This window comes from Salvelinus alpinus, chromosome 2 (assembly GCF_045679555.1).
Source record: "Salvelinus alpinus chromosome 2, SLU_Salpinus.1, whole genome shotgun sequence".
NCBI classification, from domain to species: Eukaryota; Metazoa; Chordata; class Actinopteri; order Salmoniformes; family Salmonidae; genus Salvelinus; species Salvelinus alpinus.
The window spans coordinates 95741889-95765214 of record NC_092087.1 but is presented as its reverse complement, the minus strand read 5'-3'; the positions used below and the strand labels follow the sequence as shown (position 1 = coordinate 95765214).

The window sequence follows — 23326 nt, the reverse complement described above, 5'->3', positions numbered from 1 at the left end:
CAGGTTATATAAAGACAACAGGTTATATAAAGACAACACTACTCTGTAGTCAGGTATACATAAAGACAACAGGTTATATAAAGACAACAGGTTATATAAAGACAACACTACTCTGTAGTCAGGTATACATAAAGACAACAGGTTATATAAAGACAACACTACTCTGTAGTCAGGTTATATATAAAGACAACAGGTTATATAAAGACAACAGGTTATATAAAGACAACACTACTCTGTAGTCAGGTTACATATAAAGACAACAGGTTATATAAAGACAACAGGTTATATACAGACAACAGGTTATATAAAGACAACAGGTTATATAAAGACAACAGGTTATATATAAAGACAACACTACTCTGTAGTCAGGTTATATAAAGACAACAGGTTATATAAAGACAACAGGTTATATAAAGACAACAGGTTATATAAAGACAACACTACTCTGTAGTCAGGTTATATAAAGACAACAGGTTATATAAAGACAACAGGTTATATAAAGACAACACTACTCTGTAGTCAGGTTATATAAAGACAACAGGTTATATAAAGACAACAGGTTATATAAAGACAACACTACTCTGTAGTCAGGTTATATAAAGACAACAGGTTATATAAAGACAACAGGTTATATAAAGACAACAGGTTATATAAAGACAACACTACTCTGTAGTCAGGTTATATAAAGACAACAGGTTATATAAAGACAACAGGTTATATAAAGACAACACTACTCTGTAGCCAGGTATATATAAAGACAACAGGTTATATAAAGACAACAGGTTATATAAAGACAACACTACTCTGTAGTCAGGTTATATATAAAGACAACAGGTTATATAAAGACAACAGGTTATATAAAGACAACAGGTTATATAAAGACAACACTACTCTGTAGTCAGGTTATATAAAAACAACACTACTCTGTAGTCAGGTTATATAAAGACAACAGGTTATATAAAGACAACAGGTTATATAAAGACAACAGGTTATATAAAGACAACAGGTTATATAAAGACAACAGGTTATATAAAGACAACACTACTCTGTAGTCAGGTTATATAAAGACAACACTACTCTGTAGTCAGGTTATATAAAGACAACACTACTCTGTAGTCAGGTTATATAAAGACAACAGGTTATATAAAGACAACAGGTTATATAAAGACAACAGGTTATATAAAGACAACACTACTCTGTAGTCAGGTTATATAAAGACAACACTACTCTGTAGTCAGGTTATATAAAGACAACACTACTCTGTAGTCAGGTTATATAAAGACAACAGGTTATATAAAGACAACAGGTTATATAAAGACAACACTACTCTGTAGTCAGGTTATATAAAGACAACAGGTTATATAAAGACAACAGGTTATATAAAGACAACAGGTTATATAAAGACAACACTACTCTGTAGTCAGGTTATATAAAGACAACACTACTCTGTAGTCAGGTTATATAAAGACAACACTACTCTGTAGTCAGGTTATATAAAGACAACAGGTTATATAAAGACAACAGGTTATATAAAGACAACACTACTCTGTAGTCAGGTTATATAAAGACAACAGGTTATATAAAGACAACAGGTTATATAAAGACAACAGGTTATATAAAGACAACACTACTCTGTAGTCAGGTTATATAAAGACAACAGGTTATATAAAGACAACAGGTTATATAAAGACAACACTACTCTGTAGTCAGGTATATATAAAGACAACAGGTTATATAAAGACAACAGGTTATATAAAGACAACAGGTTATATAAAGACAACACTACTCTGTAGTCAGGTTATATAAAGACAACACTACTCTGTAGTCAGGTTATATAAAGACAACAGGTTATATAAAGACAACAGGTTATATAAAGACAACAGGTTATATAAAGACAACAGGTTATATAAAGACAACACTACTCTGTAGTCAGGTTACATATAAAGACAACAGGTTATATAAAGACAACACTACTCTGTAGTCAGGTTATATAAAGACAACACTACTCTGTAGTCAGGTTATATAAAGACAACAGGTTATATAAAGACAACAGGTTATATAAAGACAACAGGTTATATAAAGACAACACTACTCTGTAGTCAGGTTATATAAAGACAACAGGTTATATAAAGACAACAGGTTATATAAAGACAACAGGTTATATAAAGACAACAGGTTATATAAAGACAACACTACTCTGTAGTCAGGTTACATATAAAGACAACAGGTTATATAAAGACAACAGGTTATATACAGACAACACTACTCTGTAGTCAGGTTATATATAAAGACAACAGGTTATATACAGACAACACTACTCTGTAGTCAGGTTACATATAAAGACAACAGGTTATATAAAGACAACACTACTCTGTAGTCAGGTTATATAAAGACAACAGGTTATATAAAGACAACACTACTCTGTAGTCAGGTTACATATAAAGACAACAGGTTATATAAAGACAACAGGTTATATACAGACAACACTACTCTGTAGTCAGGTTATATATAAAGACAACAGGTTATATACAGACAACAGGTTATATAAAGACAACAGGTTATATAAAGACAACAGGTTATATAAAGACAACACTACTCTGTAGTCAGGTTACATATAAAGACAACAGGTTATATAAAGACAACACTACTCTGTAGTCAGGTTATATAAAGACAACACTACTCTGTAGTCAGGTTATATAAAGACAACAGGTTATATAAAGACAACAGGTTATATAAAGACAACAGGTTATATAAAGACAACACTACTCTGTAGTCAGGTTATATAAAGACAACAGGTTATATAAAGACAACAGGTTATATAAAGACAACAGGTTATATAAAGACAACACTACTCTGTAGTCAGGTTACATATAAAGACAACAGGTTATATAAAGACAACAGGTTATATACAGACAACACTACTCTGTAGTCAGGTTATATATAAAGACAACAGGTTATATACAGACAACACTACTCTGTAGTCAGGTTACATATAAAGACAACAGGTTATATAAAGACAACACTACTCTGTAGTCAGGTTATATAAAGACAACAGGTTATATAAAGACAACACTACTCTGTAGTCAGGTTACATATAAAGACAACAGGTTATATAAAGACAACAGGTTATATACAGACAACACTACTCTGTAGTCAGGTTATATATAAAGACAACAGGTTATATACAGACAACACTACTCTGTAGTCAGGTATACATAAAGACAACACTACTCTGTAGTCAGGTTACATATAAAGACAACAGGTTATATAAAGACAACAGGTTATATAAAGACAACACTACTCTGTAGTCAGGTTACATATAAAGACAACAGGTTATATAAAGACAACAGGTTATATAAAGACAACACTACTCTGTAGTCAGGTTATATATAAAGACAACAGGTTACATATAAAGACAACAGGTTATATAAAGACAACACTACTCTGTAGTCAGGTTACATATAAAGACAACAGGTTATATAAAGACAACACTACTCTGTAGTCAGGTTACATATAAAGACAACAGGTTATATAAAGACAACAGGTTATATAAAGACAACACTACTCTGTAGTCAGGTTATATAAAGACAACAGGTTATATAAAGACAACAGGTTATATAAAGACAACACTACTCTGTAGCCAGGTATATATAAAGACAACAGGTTATATAAAGACAACAGGTTATATAAAGACAACACTACTCTGTAGTCAGGTTATATATAAAGACAACAGGTTATATAAAGACAACAGGTTATATAAAGACAACAGGTTATATAAAGACAACACTACTCTGTAGTCAGGTTATATAAAGACAACACTACTCTGTAGTCAGGTTATATAAAGACAACAGGTTATATAAAGACAACAGGTTATATAAAGACAACAGGTTATATAAAGACAACAGGTTATATAAAGACAACAGGTTATATAAAGACAACACTACTCTGTAGTCAGGTTATATAAAGACAACACTACTCTGTAGTCAGGTTATATAAAGACAACACTACTCTGTAGTCAGGTTATATAAAGACAACAGGTTATATAAAGACAACAGGTTATATAAAGACAACAGGTTATATAAAGACAACACTACTCTGTAGTCAGGTTATATAAAGACAACACTACTCTGTAGTCAGGTTATATAAAGACAACACTACTCTGTAGTCAGGTTATATAAAGACAACAGGTTATATAAAGACAACAGGTTATATAAAGACAACACTACTCTGTAGTCAGGTTATATAAAGACAACAGGTTATATAAAGACAACAGGTTATATAAAGACAACAGGTTATATAAAGACAACACTACTCTGTAGTCAGGTTATATAAAGACAACACTACTCTGTAGTCAGGTTATATAAAGACAACACTACTCTGTAGTCAGGTTATATAAAGACAACAGGTTATATAAAGACAACAGGTTATATAAAGACAACACTACTCTGTAGTCAGGTTATATAAAGACAACAGGTTATATAAAGACAACAGGTTATATAAAGACAACAGGTTATATAAAGACAACACTACTCTGTAGTCAGGTTATATAAAGACAACAGGTTATATAAAGACAACAGGTTATATAAAGACAACACTACTCTGTAGTCAGGTATATATAAAGACAACAGGTTATATAAAGACAACAGGTTATATAAAGACAACAGGTTATATAAAGACAACACTACTCTGTAGTCAGGTTATATAAAGACAACACTACTCTGTAGTCAGGTTATATAAAGACAACAGGTTATATAAAGACAACAGGTTATATAAAGACAACAGGTTATATAAAGACAACAGGTTATATAAAGACAACACTACTCTGTAGTCAGGTTACATATAAAGACAACAGGTTATATAAAGACAACACTACTCTGTAGTCAGGTTATATAAAGACAACACTACTCTGTAGTCAGGTTATATAAAGACAACAGGTTATATAAAGACAACAGGTTATATAAAGACAACAGGTTATATAAAGACAACACTACTCTGTAGTCAGGTTATATAAAGACAACAGGTTATATAAAGACAACAGGTTATATAAAGACAACAGGTTATATAAAGACAACAGGTTATATAAAGACAACACTACTCTGTAGTCAGGTTACATATAAAGACAACAGGTTATATAAAGACAACAGGTTATATACAGACAACACTACTCTGTAGTCAGGTTATATATAAAGACAACAGGTTATATACAGACAACACTACTCTGTAGTCAGGTTACATATAAAGACAACAGGTTATATAAAGACAACACTACTCTGTAGTCAGGTTATATAAAGACAACAGGTTATATAAAGACAACACTACTCTGTAGTCAGGTTACATATAAAGACAACAGGTTATATAAAGACAACAGGTTATATACAGACAACACTACTCTGTAGTCAGGTTATATATAAAGACAACAGGTTATATACAGACAACAGGTTATATAAAGACAACAGGTTATATAAAGACAACAGGTTATATAAAGACAACACTACTCTGTAGTCAGGTTACATATAAAGACAACAGGTTATATAAAGACAACACTACTCTGTAGTCAGGTTATATAAAGACAACACTACTCTGTAGTCAGGTTATATAAAGACAACAGGTTATATAAAGACAACAGGTTATATAAAGACAACAGGTTATATAAAGACAACACTACTCTGTAGTCAGGTTATATAAAGACAACAGGTTATATAAAGACAACAGGTTATATAAAGACAACAGGTTATATAAAGACAACACTACTCTGTAGTCAGGTTACATATAAAGACAACAGGTTATATAAAGACAACAGGTTATATACAGACAACACTACTCTGTAGTCAGGTTATATATAAAGACAACAGGTTATATACAGACAACACTACTCTGTAGTCAGGTTACATATAAAGACAACAGGTTATATAAAGACAACACTACTCTGTAGTCAGGTTATATAAAGACAACAGGTTATATAAAGACAACACTACTCTGTAGTCAGGTTACATATAAAGACAACAGGTTATATAAAGACAACAGGTTATATACAGACAACACTACTCTGTAGTCAGGTTATATATAAAGACAACAGGTTATATACAGACAACACTACTCTGTAGTCAGGTTATATATAAATACAACAGGTTATATACAGACAACACTACTCTGTAGTCAGGTTACATATAAAGACAACAGGTTATATACAGACAACACTACTCTGTAGTCAGGTTACATATAAAGACTACAGGTTATATAAAGACAACACTACTCTGTAGTCAGGTTACATATAAAGACTACAGGTTATATAAAGACAACAGGTTATATACAGACAACACTACTCTGTAGTCAGGTTATATATAAAGACAACAGGTTATATACAGACAACACTACTCTGTAGTCAGGTTACATATAAAGACAACAGGTTATATAAAGACAACAGGTTATATAAAGACAACAGGTTATATAAAGACAACAGGTTATATAAAGACAACACTACTCTGTAGTCAGGTTATATATAAAGACAACAGGTTATATAAAGACAACACTACTCTGTAGTCAGGTATATATAAAGACAACAGGTTATATATAAAGACAACAGGTTATATAAAGACAACAGGTTATATAAAGACAACATTACTCTGTAGTCAGGTTACATATGAAGACAACAGGTTATATAAAGACAACACTACTCTGTAGTCAGGTTATATATAAAGACAACAGGTTATATAAAGACAACAGGTTATATAAAGACAACACTACTCTGTAGTCAGGTATATATAAAGACAACAGGTTATATATAAAGACAACAGGTTATATAAAGACAACAGGTTATATAAAGACAACACTACTCTGTAGTCAGGTTATATATAAAGACAACAGGTTATATAAAGACAACAGGTTATATAAAGACAACACTACTCTGTAGTCAGGTTATATATAAAGACAACAGGTTATATAAAGACAACACTACTCTGTAGTCAGGTTATATATAAAGACAACAGGTTATATAAAGACAACACTACTCTGTAGTCAGGTTATATATAAAGACAACAGGTTATATAAAGACAACAGGTTATATAAAGACAACACTACTCTGTAGTCAGGTTACATATAAAGACAACAGGTTATATAAAGACAACAGGTTATATATAAAGACAACAGGTTATATAAAGACAACAGGTTACATAAAGACAACACTACTCTGCAGTGTCTTTGGGTTGGGGCCCCTGGAGTTCAGGCCCCCAGACAGCATACGACCACATAAGTCTTTCCTTCAATCATTATTTATGATAAGAAACAGCTACAGCCTCACGGCAAAATGTGTAGAACAGCATGAAATTAACTCATGGATTCTTGAAAGTTGAGACAAACTGAAAATGTGTGAAATTGTATCAGGGAAAACATTTGCTTTGGGAATGTTCCTATTACTTTCAATATTATTCATTTCGGTTATATTCCTGGAAATTCTGTTTTTTGGTGCAAAGGATCCAAATTTCAAATGCTCCCAATAAAATGGTTAAAATTTTAAAAACTGGCAATAATGAATATTAACTGACAAAATATTGTTTGTAGTTTCTTGCAATAGCCCTAAAGAATATTTCTCTCAAAACTGATTGCTAAAAGATTTGTCCAGAGATTTAGTCAACTCCGTCAGATGAGTCTAAAATCTTAAATGAATCAGGAATGCGCAGGGGCAGCTATACCATAAGGACCCTGTTTTTAATGACCTCAGTACATGTAGAGCAGCAAGACCACTCATGGTCTGTAAAGGTCATTATGTTCTGTACACTCAGTGTATATATATATATTTTTAATTAATATTAAGACAAATATTTGTGGGGAAAAAGTTGAGATTGTCCCATCTTTCAAGAATCTCTGAGCTCTCAGCCTCATGGCTCAGCCGCATGGCAAAATGTGGAAAACAGCCATGAGATTAGCTATAAAACGACTGTTTTCTGCACCATGGCAACCCACTCCCCTGCTATCGCATTGTGTTATATTGAAGGGAGGTATATAGTGCTGACCTGAGTCTTTAGTGAGTGTCTTGTCTGTCTTCAGCTGGGTCAAGACGCTGTCCTGGTCTCCGTAAGACCTCACATTGACTCTACAGAAGAGAGGAGGACACAAACAGTTAGTGTTTGACACATACACATGTTTTCACTAGGCACATAAAGCTGATCTGATCTCTCTCACCCACACAGACAGAGAACCGTACCTGAGGTTGTTGGTGTCAATGAGGAAGAAGAAGAGGGGATCAACACTGCTTTGTTTGCTGAGCGGACACACCTGCGTTTCCTCCGCCTGGAGAACAAACATGACAACCTTACCACAACCTTTTAGAAACATTCCATTAGGCCTATATGAATCCTACCTTTGAAGCACATCTCAAGAACAGCAGACCCTTTTCCTTTCTTCCTGAGCCAATCAGATTTGCCTAGACCTACCGTCAAGTTACCAGGTTGCTAGGTAACATGACTGAACAACATGGTTTGTTATCAAAACAATAATAAGCGACCCGGGGGAAAAGTTTAAAACGCCCCCCCCGCGACATGGTTTAGGAAATGATATCAAACTCATCAGACTGGCGTGGGCTGTGACCTCTTGGTTATACCAGGGATTAAATGATAACCAACTTTGCTCACTCTGCTCCAATGTATCGAATGTACAAGTGTAAGAGCAGCAGACTGATCAGGGTCTGCATCCCCCACTCGCCATCATGGCTCCAAACTGCTGGAGGAATAGATGAGCAGGGAGAGCTGACGGAGAGAAGCAGGTGAGTGAGGTCTGGTAGGGGATGAGACCGGCGGATTACAGCTGCCACACGCGACACGCGCATGAAAGTGAAGTGGACATTGTTGGACCGGCGCATATAAGAGACTAGTTGCTGTTGCTTAAAACATTTCACCAAATGTATAAAACACAACTTTCTAATCATTTTATAACAGGACCCAGCGGCTTCTTTAGATCGTAGGGCAGAAACAATGTGGTTAGTATCATATGAAACGGTACTAAAACAATGTATTATCTAGTATAACTACTGATAGTATAACAAATGGGAGTTTCTCAATATGCACACTACCGTGCTCCACACTCACGCTCCAAGTGCTTTCTCCGAGGACGAGAGTGTGGAGAACACACAAAACAAGTACATTTGAGCAGCACTTTCACTCCCCCTAGTGCATTACCTCACCTCCCCCTAGTGTATTACCTCCCATCCCCCTGGTGCATTACCTCGCCTCCCCCCTGGTGCATTACCTCACCTCCCCCCTGGTGCATTACTTCCCCTCCCCCCGGTGCATTACTTCCCCTCCCCCCGGTGCATTACCTCCCCTCCCCCCGGTGCATTACCTCCCCTCCCCCCAGTGCATTACCTCCCCTCCCCCTAGTGCATTACCTCCCCTCCCCCTGGTGCATTACCTCCCCTCCCCCTGGTGCATTACCTCCCCTCCCCCTAGTGCATTACCTCCCCTCCCCCTAGTGCATTACCTCCCCTCCCCCTAGTGCATTACCTCACCTCCCCCTAGTGTATTACCTCACCTCCCCCTAGTGTATTACCTCCCCTCCCCCTAGTGCACTACCTCCCCTCCCCCTAGTGCATTACCTCCCCTCCCCCTAGTGTATTATCTCACCTCCCCCTAGTGTATTACCTCACCTCCCCCTAGTGTATTACCTCCCCTCCCCCTAGTGTATTACCTCACCTCCCCCTAGTGTATTACCTCACCTCCCCCTAGTGTATTACCTCACCTCCCCTCCCCCTAGTGTATTACCTCCCCTCCCCCTAGTGTATTACCTCACCTCCCCCTAGTGTATTACCTCACCTCCCCCTAATGTATTACCTCACCTCCCCCTAGTGTATTACCTCACCTCCCCCTAGTGTATTACCTCACCTCCCCCTAGTGTATTACCTCACCTCCCCCTAGTGTATTACCTCACCTCCCCCTAGTGCATTACCTCCCCCTAGTGTATTACCTCACCTCCCCCTAGTGTATTACCTCACGCTTCACCTCCCCGTTCACTGAACCTTCTCCCAGCCAGGACAATGGCAACAATAGAGACCAAACAAGATATACACAAAGCAAAAGTCTTACTTCATAATTATCAGCTAGCTATATGTGAATCGTAATAATGTAGTTAGATAGTTTAACAGGCAAAAATAACCTACAACTAATGTCCACCAAGGTAGATTCAATTCTTTGTGGGTAGCTAGCTAGCTAACAGTAGTAGCTAGCCAGATAATGTTAGCACTATTGAATTACTATGGGCTTGCGATCTACGCTCACTACAGTGGGTATCGCAGGCCGGTAAACATGCCAAAATGAACACATGTATTTATTAAACGTATCAAGACAAAATATTGTATTCAGGGAACATATGAGATGTGAATATAGGCAACATTTTCTTCAGATCAAATCATTTAAAAAAACTTTTTTACGGTAGTTTTTTTTCTTGAGTTCTTTCATCTTTCTGTTCATACTTTCCATTGACGCGTGATATTTTGATATGTCAAAATATGAACAAAAATATGGAACAAACGGAGTACACACCTGAGAAGTGCCCTTCGCGCTCCGTTTCACTTTGATTTGGACTCATGTTCCGACCCTCCAGTGCTCGGAGCACGCTAGATTGCATTTTGAGAAACACCCAATGTCTCACATAGTAGCCTATATCTCACCTCCATATCTACTGACAGTAATACCTATACCATGGTGTTGTTGAACAGCCCATTTTGATTGGCTGGCGGGGAGTTCTAGAGAGTGCATTCATTTCAGATAACGGGACAGTTGCCAAAGTGATTTGGTTTGATGAGATCTACTCACTGTGTAGGACAGCACTCCATTAACACGTGACTTGGAGAGACTGAATCCCACCTATATGGAGAGAGAGAAAACAATGATACAATTCACTAAGCGGAGACAATATAGGCAGAGAGCAAGCTGCACACTCGCCAGTTGTTCTTACAGGGTGCTTGCTGTCCTCAGGCAGTCTCAGGGAGAGAACGTTGACGTCCAGAGTTCCGTCGGCAAAGAAACCAAAGGTGTTGAGATGAACCACAAATCTAGTGTCATTCTGAAAGAGAGAGGTGGAGGGGAGAGAGATGGAGGGGAGAGAGTGGGATGGATGGGGCAAGAGGGATGGGAGTGGGGGGGGAGGCCGAAGTGGGGAGAGAGGTGGCATTTGTTATCCAAGTATGACAAATATCAATGTGAAAAATGGATCATGAGTAGTCCAACGCTCTAACCACTAGCCTACCTGCCGCCCCACCATGAGAACATCACGAGAACACTGATGCTGTAGATAGTGTATCTAGCTAGCTATCTGAATGCGTTAACATCTCAGCAAATATAACGTTATTAACCAGCTAGCTAACTAACCATTTTCTAGTTGTTTAGCTGCAACGTTTATATGACAGTCAAGTGTAAAAATCAGACACATTGAAAGGTTAACAAGCTATTTAGTTGGCTGGCTAAGTTAAGTGATTAGTAATAGCTAGCAAACAGAGTTGCAGAAATCCCCTGACGTAGGTGCTATAAAAGTGCTACACGTTAGCTAGCTAGCTTAGCTATGGCTGAAAAGGGAAAAACAAAGTTAACGCGATTCATTTTGAAGAAGTTACATTTTTGGAACTTTGTTATTACTATCCCAATCTCGTATATTATTGGCTATAAGTACACACTACCTGAGAACACATTATATGAAGTAACGTTAAAGCAAGATTGATGTTGTTTTACCTTTAGGGCGAGTTTGTGTCTTCTTGCTTCGCAAAAGACCAGCACGAGTACGAAAACCGCTAAACCAACGCCCCCATGTCGTCCCATGGTAGCTAACTAGACGGCTGGTAATATGTTACACAACTAGAGTATACACCTATTCACTACAGAATAAATTATATTCCTTGATAACGAGTGAAAAGAATCAATTTACCAAAACTATTTTGCTTCCCTAGTTCACACTTCCTGGTATCATTGCTACTTACACGTCACCAGAGTAACCGGTGACCCCTCTGCTACGGTGCTCCCAGGCGGGGGGAGGGTGTAGGACAAGAGAAAACACTAGTTAAGGTTTAAACAGTCTTCTCCAAACACTGAATACCGTTTCATGAGAAATAATTACTGTTGTAAATGTTTGTTCTCAATGCATCAGTCAGGTTTAGACTAAAATAAGTCAGTCCAATGATGATGGTGATGATGACTGCACTTAGGGACCTGTGACCACAATAATCTCATAATAACAGTTTTTCTTAATTCAATGAAATTAAGGATTTCATGAATGATGAATGGATCAGATAAATGTGTTTGTGTAGGGATAATGACGTAGAAATATTAAAAGCTTAAAAATATATAAAAATACCTTAGTCTATTATAAATTTACATTTACATTTAAGTCATTTAGCAGACGCTCTTATCCAGAGCGACTTACAAGTTACAAATCAAATCAAACGTTTATTAATCACGTGAACAGAATACAGCGGGTGTAAATGGCACAGTGAAATGCAAGCTCCTATATACAAAGATATAAAACATATTTCCCTTAAAGCTCTGACGAAGGCCGAAATGTAAAGCTTATTAAAGAGCAGTGATACTATCAAGAGCAGTGTGCAGGTTCCTTCTTCTTTTCTCTCATCTTATTCAACCATTAAAAAGCAAAGTCCCTGAGCAGTGACTTCACCTGAGACATGAGGCTCGTTAAAGACAGTTAAAGGGATTCTCCGGTACTTCCAGCCAGTAGTTCTGAAAGTAGGCCCCAGAGCCAAAAGTGGTCCCCCAAAAATGTCATAATACCTCACATATGTGCAGAAATGTGCACCACGTCATTGCTCTCCCTCTCCCGCTCTGCTTTGTGTGAATCTTGCTAGTTGTCAGTCAAATGGTGAGGCTGAATCTCATTGTCTGGAACTCAAATTGCTAGAGGTTGGCCCACGTGGGGTGGAAATGTAGGGAAAATGGCACAGCACAGCACAGCTTCCAGAAAACAGTGACTTTCAAAGTAGGCATTTCACACATTGACACATCCAGCCCAAAGCGGTTTTAGAAAGACTAACTAGTTCCCAAAGTACCGGAGCATGTCTTTAAACATTTATAATGTTGCAGCTAGATAGCCTCTCGTTTATGATAATAAATCCTTCATTTACATTGGACATGTTGAGTTGTTTAGCAGACGCTATTACCCAGTGACATCCAGTTCATTTGAACTAAGGTAACATATATTAGTCCCAGTGATGTCTTTTGTAAACGCTACACGATGTGCATTGGAAAAGCTCTTCATTCTTTTCAGTCTTTGTCAGAAAACCCCTAAGTGAACTGTTCACTCATCATGGGATGTTGAGGCGGCACATTCAGACCTTTAGAGGTAAATCAGCTTTCATATTGCAGATTGTCATTTCCATCAATGTAACTGTCTGCATCATTTCCAATCCCCTATATTTATTGTATATATATATATTTTTTTTAAATATATTTTCCTTTATTATTTTCCCCTAACCCTCCCATCCTTCAGCCCCACTCAACCCCTCCCATCTACCTCTAAAGACCATCCAGTTTTCATTTCTATTTGCCATATATTTTTCAACTGTGCTGTTTCACAAAAGTTCTGAACCTAAATACATTTTACAGACACAGTATATTTTAGTTCTCGTTATTTTTAGTCCCATCCTTCAGCTCGACTCAACCTTTACCATCTATCTCTGATCACCATCCAGTCCCATCCTTCAGCTACCCTCAACCTTTACCATCTATCTCTGATCACCATCCAGTCCCATCTTCAGCTACCCTCAACCTTTACCATCTATCTCTGATCACCATCCAGTCCCATCTTCAGCTACCCTCAACCTTTACCATCTATCTCTGATCACCATCCAGTCCCATCCTTCAGCTACCCTCAACCTTTACCATCTATCTCTGATCACCATCCAGTCCCATCTTCAGCTACCCTCAACCTTTACCATCTATCTCTGATCACCATCCAGTCCCATCTTCAGCTACCCTCAACCTTTACAATCTATCTCTGATCACCATCCAGTCCCATCTTCAGCTACCCTCAACCTTTACCATCTATCTCTGATCACCATCCAGTCCCATCTTCAGCTACCCTCAACCTTTACCATCTATCTCTGATCACCATCCAGTCCCATCTTCAGCTACCCTCAACCTTTACCATCTATCTCTGATCACCATCCAGTCCCATCTTCAGCTACCCTCAACCTTTACCATCTATCTCTGATCACCATCCAGTCCCATCTTCAGCTACCCTCAACCTTTACCATCTATCTCTGATCACCATCCAGTCCCATCTTCAGCTACCCTCAACCTTTACCATCTATCTCTGATCACCATCCAGTCCCATCCTTCAGCTACCCTCAACCTTTACCATCTATCTCTGATCACCATCCAGTCCCATCCTTCAGCTACCCTCAACCTTTACCATCTATCTCTGATCACCATCCAGTCCCATCTTCAGCTACCCTCAACCTTTACCATCTATCTCTGATCACCATCCAGTCCCATCTTCAGCTACCCTCAACCCCTCCCATCTATCTCTGATCACCATCCAGTCCCATCTTCAGCTACCCTCAACCTTTACCATCTATCTCTGATCACCATCCACAGTCCCATCTTCAGCTACCCTCAACCTTTACCATCTATCTCTGATCACCATCCAGTCCCATCTTCAGCTACCCTCAACCTTTACCATCTATCTCTGATCACCATCCAGTCCCATCCTTCAGCTACCCTCAACCTTTACCATCTATCTCTGATCACCATCCAGTCCCATCCTTCAGCTACCCTCAACCTTTACCATCTATCTCTGATCACCATCCAGTTTTGATTTCTATTTGCCATATTTTTCAACTGTGCTGTAATGTTCCACAAAATTTCTGAAACCTTTCTATTCTCACATTTTTGGCAAGCAATCTTTATTTTGTCAAATCATTGTGATTAATCCTATATTGTCCCTAACACCATTACCTCATAGCAACATATGTAGGATACTCACAACCACAGTCATACACACTATCCACCCTTCCCCCACACCCACACCCAGTCATACACACTATCCACCCTTCCCCCACAAACAACCACAGCCACAGACGTTCAACAGTTGTTCCATCCCTGAGCCCAACTCAAGAGAAGAATTGATGTGTGAATGCATATACAGTTGTAGACAAACAGTACTGTATACAGTTGTAGACAAACTGTATACAATTCAGACATTGTTAGGGAACTTCTTCTCTAACTCATCAGCCATTTTGTTCTGGTCCATCTTCCTCAGGATCTCCAGTGTGATCTTCACAGCTCCCTCATCACAGTAGCTCTCTACCATCCTATCCACTGTGGTGGGTCTGGTAGCGTTCTCCAGCTGGCACTTTGAGATGGAAGGAAAGCCCGCCACACCCTTAATCAGGTACCACTGAAATTTCTTCAGGTCGCTTCGGCCCAGCTCTTCCAGAGTGTCCATCAGCAGAAAATTAACATTAGTTGTCCCTAGACACAAAAAAAAAAAAAATGAAACATAACTAAAATAAACAGTCCTGACGGATCAGAATTCTGCTTGTATGTTGATGTATGTAAACAACAAGTAACCTGTTATGTGTGCTGATGCCATCTTGCTGATCCTACCTTTATTAATTGTAATTAAGTGGAAGGCGCTTAACCAACAGGAGTCGAGGTGCGACCAAACTATTAATTCATAATTAAAAAGGAAAAAAGGGCAACACTCGCTAAACATTAAGTAACTAATTAGTAACTCATGTTGTTTTCTAACTTTATCTTCAGGATTCTAAAAAGCTACATTATTGTGTTTGCGGCAAAAATCTGATATTAAGGAACACAATTAAATCTCTTGGGGAAGACAGGAAATTATATTTACCTGCTTTAGCGCCACCTGGTGGTGTAACTGGGGATAAAAAGAGACTTTGATTACAAGGGCTCCTCAAGATATTCTGTAATTTGGCAGACCATCCACATCATTAAATAGCGGGTATATAGTATTTAAAGTTTATAAGCTAGGCTACACTGCAGGCAAGATCCAATGAAAGGCACTGTACACCATCATTCATTTAACAACACAGAACCTCTAGGATAATTAGAGTTCTTCACATGTGATTTCCTCATTGTATCATTGTTTATGATGAGGAAACCATCGGTGATGAGACTAAGACCAGTAGGTTTGATGAGAACCGTTACCTGAAGAGGGAACCTCTGTTGGGGAGACTGTGGATGAGAAAGAGAAGGTGTTGTACTACATAGAAAAATAATGATGTATCATAATTCATCTAATTGAATCAACAACAACGATATGACTACTACTACTAATATTACTACTACTACTGCTACTACGATGACTGTTACTAATGTAATGTAAAATGTCAATGTAAAATACTAATATTACTACTAGTTTTATTGTAACTCCTCCTCTGTCTGAATGTCAGTTACCTGGTAGTGAAACAAGGCGGTCCCATACACGTTCATTTTCAGGACCACCATGTTCTTTCAGAAGAAAATGCACTTTTTTAATAACAGTTTGTAAATACAACTGAAATGTTGGCATGTAGTTTGTATAGGAATCATAATCCACAAACTCTGCTTCCTGAAAGAAAAAGCAGAAGTATCAAGTCAAGCAGAATTGTATGTGATTTCTATATCTTATCAAGGTAGCATCACATAAAGTATTGACATGTGTTAACACATTTCCTCTCTCATGCCATATGTATTAGCCTACCTCTGGATCTATGTGATGTTCATCTGTTAGATCAGTGGAGAGGGTGTATTTTTGGTCCGGGATTAGTCTACAATTAGAATTTTTTTCAATGTAGATTTCTCTGTTTCCATTCCTTGTCCTCCTGGTCTTACACACCTTGAGAGGATTGGAAATGTTTTGGAACAAACCGTCATGATTTAGTAGCATTACCTGAAACATGGAAGCCCAAATGTTGCCCTCGGACCTTGACGGTATCACCTTGATGTAATGGTTAAGATGTTGGGTTGGTGAGTGAGATACCCCCAGGTCTGGATTCACCATTTAGAATTACATTACAACCCAAAATATTGTTCTGTGGCAGAAGGTGAGTTCAACAATATGAGTTTGATAGAATTCCAACCAAAGAGGAGTTTGACAACTCTGATCTACTTACCTCATCAATGTCAACATTTCTGGGTAGCAACAACACATTTAGGGTGGAACTATTGTTATCATCTGGGAGTTGGTAAAATAGTAGCACCAGAGCACGGATAGGAAAGACAGGGGCTTCCTTATCCTTGGTGATGCCATATTTGCTGAATCCAGTGATGTTTAATATGATGTGAGTTTCTGTTGTCACATGGTGATGGAGAAACTCCACACTGTCATCATCAGTCACATGGGCTACAGACAGGAAGTCACATCCACCCTCTCGGAGAGAAAGAGAACATTAGTTTTCTGTTCAGATGACAATGACAACCCAGTAGCGGAGTAGTGATGCTACTGATGGTGGTTAAGAATACATAGTCTATAACCTCCCTGGAAATGTATTACTCACCAGAATGAATCTCACAGTGTGGGAGGTGTAGTTGACTGACAGACCCCTTAAGGCATGTAACCTTGAACAGGGGTCCTGCAGGTCTCTTGCCTCTCTGGGCTAGAAGCCTCCTGTCCCAGGGGACTGTCCTATAGAGCACCTCTCCCTCTCCCTCCATCCTAAATACCAGGCCGTTTACACTGCACTGGAACAGACCTGCACTGGGGCACAGGAACCTGTATTACAGGTTTAATTAGATTTCCTGAATTCATTTAAAAAAAATGTTTTTAGGCACTGTCTGTACTAAATATCAATGAGAAAACAAGTAAGAGAAGACCAAGTTACCGATATGCTCCCTTGGACTCATCATCATAGACATCTGGTTCAAAGGTATCAGGAGATCTCTAAAATGTAAAAACAATAGATTTTGAACAGTTTGAAGAGTAGTTGAATATAAACAAACTGGTCCTTTCTTTCTGTCTGTCTTATCAGTGAGGGTCTTACCATGGGAGGATCAGTAGTACACAGGCTCTGGTCCACTACTCTACATTCTGTCTGTCTTATCAGTGGTCTTACCATGGGAGGATCAGTAGTACACAGGCTCTGGTCTACTACTCTACATTCTGTCTGTCTTATCAGTGAAGGTCTTACCATGGGAGGATCAGTAGTACACAGGCTCTGGTCCACTACTCTACATTCTGTCTGTCTTATCAGTGGTCTTACCATGGGAGGATCAGTAGTACACAGGCTCTGGTCTACTACTCTACATTCTGTCTGTCTTATCAGTGAGGGTCTTACCATGGGAGGATCAGTAGTACACAGGCTCTGGTCCACTACTCTACATTCTGTCTGTCTTAACAGTGAAGGTCTTACCATGGGAGGATCAGTAGTACACAGGCTCTGGTCCACTACTCTACATTCTGTCTGTCTTATCAGTGAAGGTCTTACCATGGGAGGATCAGTAGTACACAGGCTCTGGTCCACTACTCTACATTCTGTCTGTCTTATCAGTGAAGGTCTTACCATGGGAGGATCAGTAGTACACAGGCTCTGGTCCACTACTCTACATTCTGTCTGTCTTATCAGTGAAGGTCTTACCATGGGAGGGTCAGTAGTACACAGGCTCTGGTCCACTACTCTACATTCTGTCTGTCTTATCAGTGAAGGTCTTACCATGGGAGGATCAGTAGTACACAGGCTCTGGTCCACTACTCTACATTCTGTCTGTCTTATCAGTGAAGGTCTTACCATGGGAGGATCAGTAGTACACAGGCTCTGGTCCACTACTCTACATTCTGTCTGTCTTATCAGTGAGGGTCTTACCATGGGAGGATCAGTAGTACACAGGCTCTGGTCCACTACTCTACATTCTGTCTGTCTTATCAGTGAGGGTCTTACCATGGGAGGGTCAGTAGTACACAGGCTCTGGTCCACTACTCTACATTCTGTGATGCTTAACTCCTCCATGGCCTCAGGTAAGCTGTCAGACAGTCTGACAGGTTTCTCACTCTTCACTCCAAATGAACCTTGGCTAGATGATGGAAGAGTTAGAGAGCCTATCAAGGGTCTGGGTGGTCTTAGGTGCCTTGGCAAGGTGAAGGCCTGTCCAACAATGGGATCATTGGGGTCCAGGAGGAGAGAATAATCTGCACACAGAGAAAGTGTAAATATCACACTTGGTGAGTTTTTAGTCTCTGGTTATCGATCAATAACCATTCATCATGTTTCATTTCATTCATCATGATTGTCAGATCGATATTTCATGTTAATCTGCAATTTTCAATCAACATCCTACACTCAGATTTTTTTTTTTACCAAACTGAACTCAAAGGGTACAAATGCTTGTCACTGTGGTGGTACCCTATAAGGTACATCAATTGTACCCTTGCAGTTCATACCTTAAAAGAGCTAAAAAGGTAAACATCTGCCTATATAGGGTACCACCGCAGAGACAAAGCAATTTGTTCCTTTTAAGTGGCAAAAATGTACCTCGTCACGTGTATACGCCACCATCCCACTTTTGACACAAATGTATCGAATTTGGGGATAGCCCCAACTCAAACCAAGGTCCAGCAACTGTCAAGCCAACACCTTAACCATTATGCCAAAAGGTCGCCAAGGGTGGGTCTTGGTTGCTAAATATTGTAGCGACCTTATCCCAACCCTGAGCGACCTTGTCAGGAGGTACGGACCTCTTGGCCTAAAGGTGTTGGCTTGACAGTTGCTGGACCCAGGTTCGAGTCCCAGTTGGGGCTACCCCCGAATTCTCTACATTTGTGTCAGCTCTTTATTGCATATGCTCTTATGTAAGCCTTCATAAAGCCTTCTGAACTGGCTGTGTACATGCTCAAACTTTAATTAACATAACCGTAGACCACTTAAACTGGTACAACACTTCTGCTCACGGGTAGCCAAAAATAACTACCTGAACCATGCCCCCACTAAGCCACGCCTCCAATGATTGTACCTTTTTATTAAAAATATTGGGTATAATTATACTACATTATCTGCACATGTACCCTAAAAGGTACCAAACAGTACCATGTGTGATCATATGTGTACCTCTGAAGGTACATTGTGTATTTTATATTTTTGTACCCCAGTGAACAATACTGTACCCTAACCATACCCTTTTTTCCTGATTGTGTAGAGTTATGTTTGTGTTGATTAATTACACTTACCTTGTCCTTCAGTCTTGCCTATGGTTGTGGGAGGACTATGAAAAGAGGAACTTGACATTTCCTACAAATATCCATCTGGGGCTTTATATATTACTGAGAGGAGGAGGCCTGGCAAAAAAATTAGCATCGTACCTTTACTGCTTGATGCCCGCCTGTCCAAAGTACTAGAAAAACGACCAGATCCCGGCCGGACTTGTTTGTTTTCGCTCTCTTCACTGGAAATTTCAGACAGCGCTGTTCTTTTACGCCCTAGGGATAGTGAGAAACAAATGTGTTGTAAAAGCACAAGTTACATCTATTAGCACATGTATCTGTTTATCACATTTTCTTAGTCAATAATACTTCACAAGTCAGTTTATGATATCCCAAAATTTTGAGCGGAGTTCCACAAGACATAGTGAAGAGACATTGCACAATCACATTGCTTCTTAAGGTATAGGGGGCAGCATTTTCACTTTTGGATAAATAGCGTGCCCAATTTCAACTTCCTGCTACTCATGCCATGAATATAAGATGCATATTGTTAGTAGATTTGGATAGACAACACTCTGAAGTTTCTAAAACTGTTTGAATCATGTCTGAGTAAAACAGAACTTATGTAGCAGGCAAAGCCCCGAGGACTAACCGTTCAGATTTTTTTTTTTTGAGGTCTCTGTTCAGTGAATACTCATTGGGAAACAATATTTCTCAGGCACTTGTTTTCAGTTCCTACCGCTTCCACTGGATGTCACCAGTCTTTGGAATTTGGTTGAGGTTATTCCTTTGTGCAATGAAGAAGTACGGCCATCTAGGAACCGGGTAACACTGTTGAGAGTTGCGCAAGACTTGAAAAGTAGCGTTGGTTTGTTGTCTTCCTGTATTGAACACAGATAGACCCGTCTTCAATTTGATCGATTATTAACGTTTAAAAATACCTAAAGTTGTATTACAAAAGTAGTTTGAAATGTTTTGGCAAAGTTTACAGGCAACTTTTGAGATATTTTGTAGTGACGTTGGAAGCTGTATTTTTCTGGATCAAACGTGCCAAATAACAGGACATTTTGGATATATATGGACGGAATTAATCGAACAAAAGGACCAATTGTGATGTTTATGGGACATATTGGAGTCCCAACAAAAGAAGCTCGTCAAAGGTAAGGCATGTTTTATATTTTATTTCTGCGTTTTGTGTAGCGCCTGCAGGGTTGAAATATGCTACTCTTTGTTTACTGTTGTGCTATCATCAGATAATAGCTTCTTATGCTTTAGCCGAAAAGCCTTTTAAAAATCTGACATGTTGGCTGGATTCACAACGAGTGTAGCTTTAATTTAGTATCTTACATGTGTGATTTAATGAAAGTTTGATTTTTATATAATTTTATTTGAATTTGCCACGCTGCATTTTCCCTGGCTTTTGGCCAAGTGGGACGCAAGCGTCCCCTATACATTAAGAAGCATGTATAACATTGTTATTGTACAACTTTTTTTACAGTGTCAGAAAGCTGGATTCTCTTTGAGTGAAAGCTTATGATGTAATCAATCTTAAAATGAAAAGCAATAGTAAAGGTACATTATCTGAAGAAAATGTGTGTGTGCTTGCTTTAGCTGTCAAAGTATTTTTATGGTTGTGTAAGAAGTTTAAGGATAACATAGAATTCAAGATGGAGCTAGGGAGGGAGAGAGAGGGGAGGGGCACAGCCAGGCAGTCCGGCCACCAGGCTGACAGAGTCCTAACCGTGCATCGATAATCAAAAGCGCCTTCTCGCAATGCTGTATCTCGCAATTTCTTGGCTTGCAATGTCTCGCAAGTTCACTAAAGTAGGGGCTATCAACGAGTAGGCTAAGATATTCTACATGCAACAGACCGAAGACTGAACACACACACAGACAGAGCGTGGAACCGTGTGCATAGGTTATATCTTGGTCACCTGTATCTCATTCTTGTCTTGCCTGTGAATTCACCAAAAGTATATATAGGCTATCAATGAGTATGTCTAGCTAGTCTACATTGTGCCAGTGAATTGAATTGCCAAATGCGTCAGTTTAATTAGACCTAAATATGCAATACAAATTATTGTGTCTATAGGTATTTAAAACCTCTTAAGGATCCACCCTTTTTTTCCAATTTTTGCCTAAAATGACATACCTAAATCGAACTGCCTGTAGCTCAGGATCTGAAGCAAGGGTATGCATATTCTTGATACCATTTGAAAGGAAACTTAGAAGTTTGTGGAAATGTGAAAGGAGGAGAACACATTAGATCTGATAAAAGATAATACAAAGAAAAAAAAACATGCATCTTTGAAATGCAAGAGAAAGGCCATAATGTATTATTCCAGCCCAGGCACAATTTAGATTTTGGCCACTAGATGGCAGCAGTGCATGTGCTAAGTTTTAGACTGATCCAATGAACCATTGCATATGTTCAAAATGTATCAACACTGCCCAAATGTGCCTAATTGGTTTATTAATAACTAAGTTCATAGCTGTGCACTCTCCTCAATCAATAGCATGGTATTCTTTCACTGTAATTGCTACTGTAAATTGGACAGTGCAGTTAGATTAACAACAATTTAAGCTTTCTGCCCATATCAGATATGTCTATGTCCTGGGAAATGTTCTTGTTACTTACAACGTCATGCTAATCACATTAGCGCACATTAGCTCAACCGTCCTGAGGGTGGGACACCGATCTATAGAGATCCTTTTAATGAAACCCTGGTTGTTGATGTCCAGTGGTGTCAAACTCAGAGCACGGGACATATTGAAAAAAACCTACAAATTCGCAGGACAGGCATATCCTATTATGTTTGTTTTTACAAAAGAAAATGTGCATGCGACCCAAACTGGCCACCTTTGCTGCTATGCTGCGACCCTAATGAAAAAGTATTTCATAACTCCAAATAACAAACACGTAGTTATAGGTTGTTGTAACATTTAAACTTAAAACATGTCTTTCATTTTTTTGCATGGATCACCAGTGCGGTTGAATGCAGCATTGCTGTATCTTGGGTGCTGCCATACAGTTACATTAGAAGTGCCCATCCAAGAAGGCTCAAGGCCATTACCCACAGATAAAATGACATCAAATCACTTTATATCTACAGTGGCTTTGATTGGACTGATCATGTCAACATCATACTTTCAAAGTCTTAGCTAGCAGTCATCGTCATGAATCAAGTCAACAATC

General features: G+C 38.7%; 2 protein-coding genes across 5 annotated transcripts in view; both read right to left on the bottom strand.

Annotated features, from left to right (window-relative positions):
- Nucleotides 1-12016, bottom strand: part of LOC139545748 (protein GPR108) — a 48526-nt gene extending 36510 nt beyond the window's left edge. For all 4 annotated transcript variants that reach the window (XR_011669128.1, XM_071353877.1, XM_071353857.1 and 1 more), the window contains exons 1-5: nt 11715-12016; nt 10945-11052; nt 10803-10853; nt 8201-8286; nt 8010-8089 (exon numbers count right to left, since the gene is read on the bottom strand). Coding sequence is in view for 3 of the 4 variants with exons in the window: in XM_071353877.1 (XP_071209978.1) it covers nt 8010-8089; nt 8201-8286; nt 10803-10853; nt 10945-11052; nt 11715-11801 (412 nt within the window). In the remaining variant the exon portion in view is untranslated. The remainder of the gene's footprint in view (nt 1-8009; nt 8090-8200; nt 8287-10802; nt 10854-10944; nt 11053-11714) is intronic.
- Nucleotides 12017-14865: 2849 nt separating this feature from the next.
- Nucleotides 14866-23326, bottom strand: part of LOC139541805 (uncharacterized) — a gene marked incomplete at its 5' end in the record, with an annotated part of 21330 nt that continues 12869 nt past the window's right edge. Inside the window, 10 exons of the mRNA XM_071346739.1 lie at nt 14866-15464; nt 15850-15876; nt 16167-16193; nt 16416-16569; nt 16702-16890; nt 17114-17370; nt 17498-17712; nt 17822-17880; nt 18875-19122; nt 20290-20406. Coding sequence (XP_071202840.1) covers nt 15187-15464; nt 15850-15876; nt 16167-16193; nt 16416-16569; nt 16702-16890; nt 17114-17370; nt 17498-17712; nt 17822-17880; nt 18875-19122; nt 20290-20406 — 1571 coding nt within the window. The remainder of the gene's footprint in view (nt 15465-15849; nt 15877-16166; nt 16194-16415; nt 16570-16701; nt 16891-17113; nt 17371-17497; nt 17713-17821; nt 17881-18874; nt 19123-20289; nt 20407-23326) is intronic.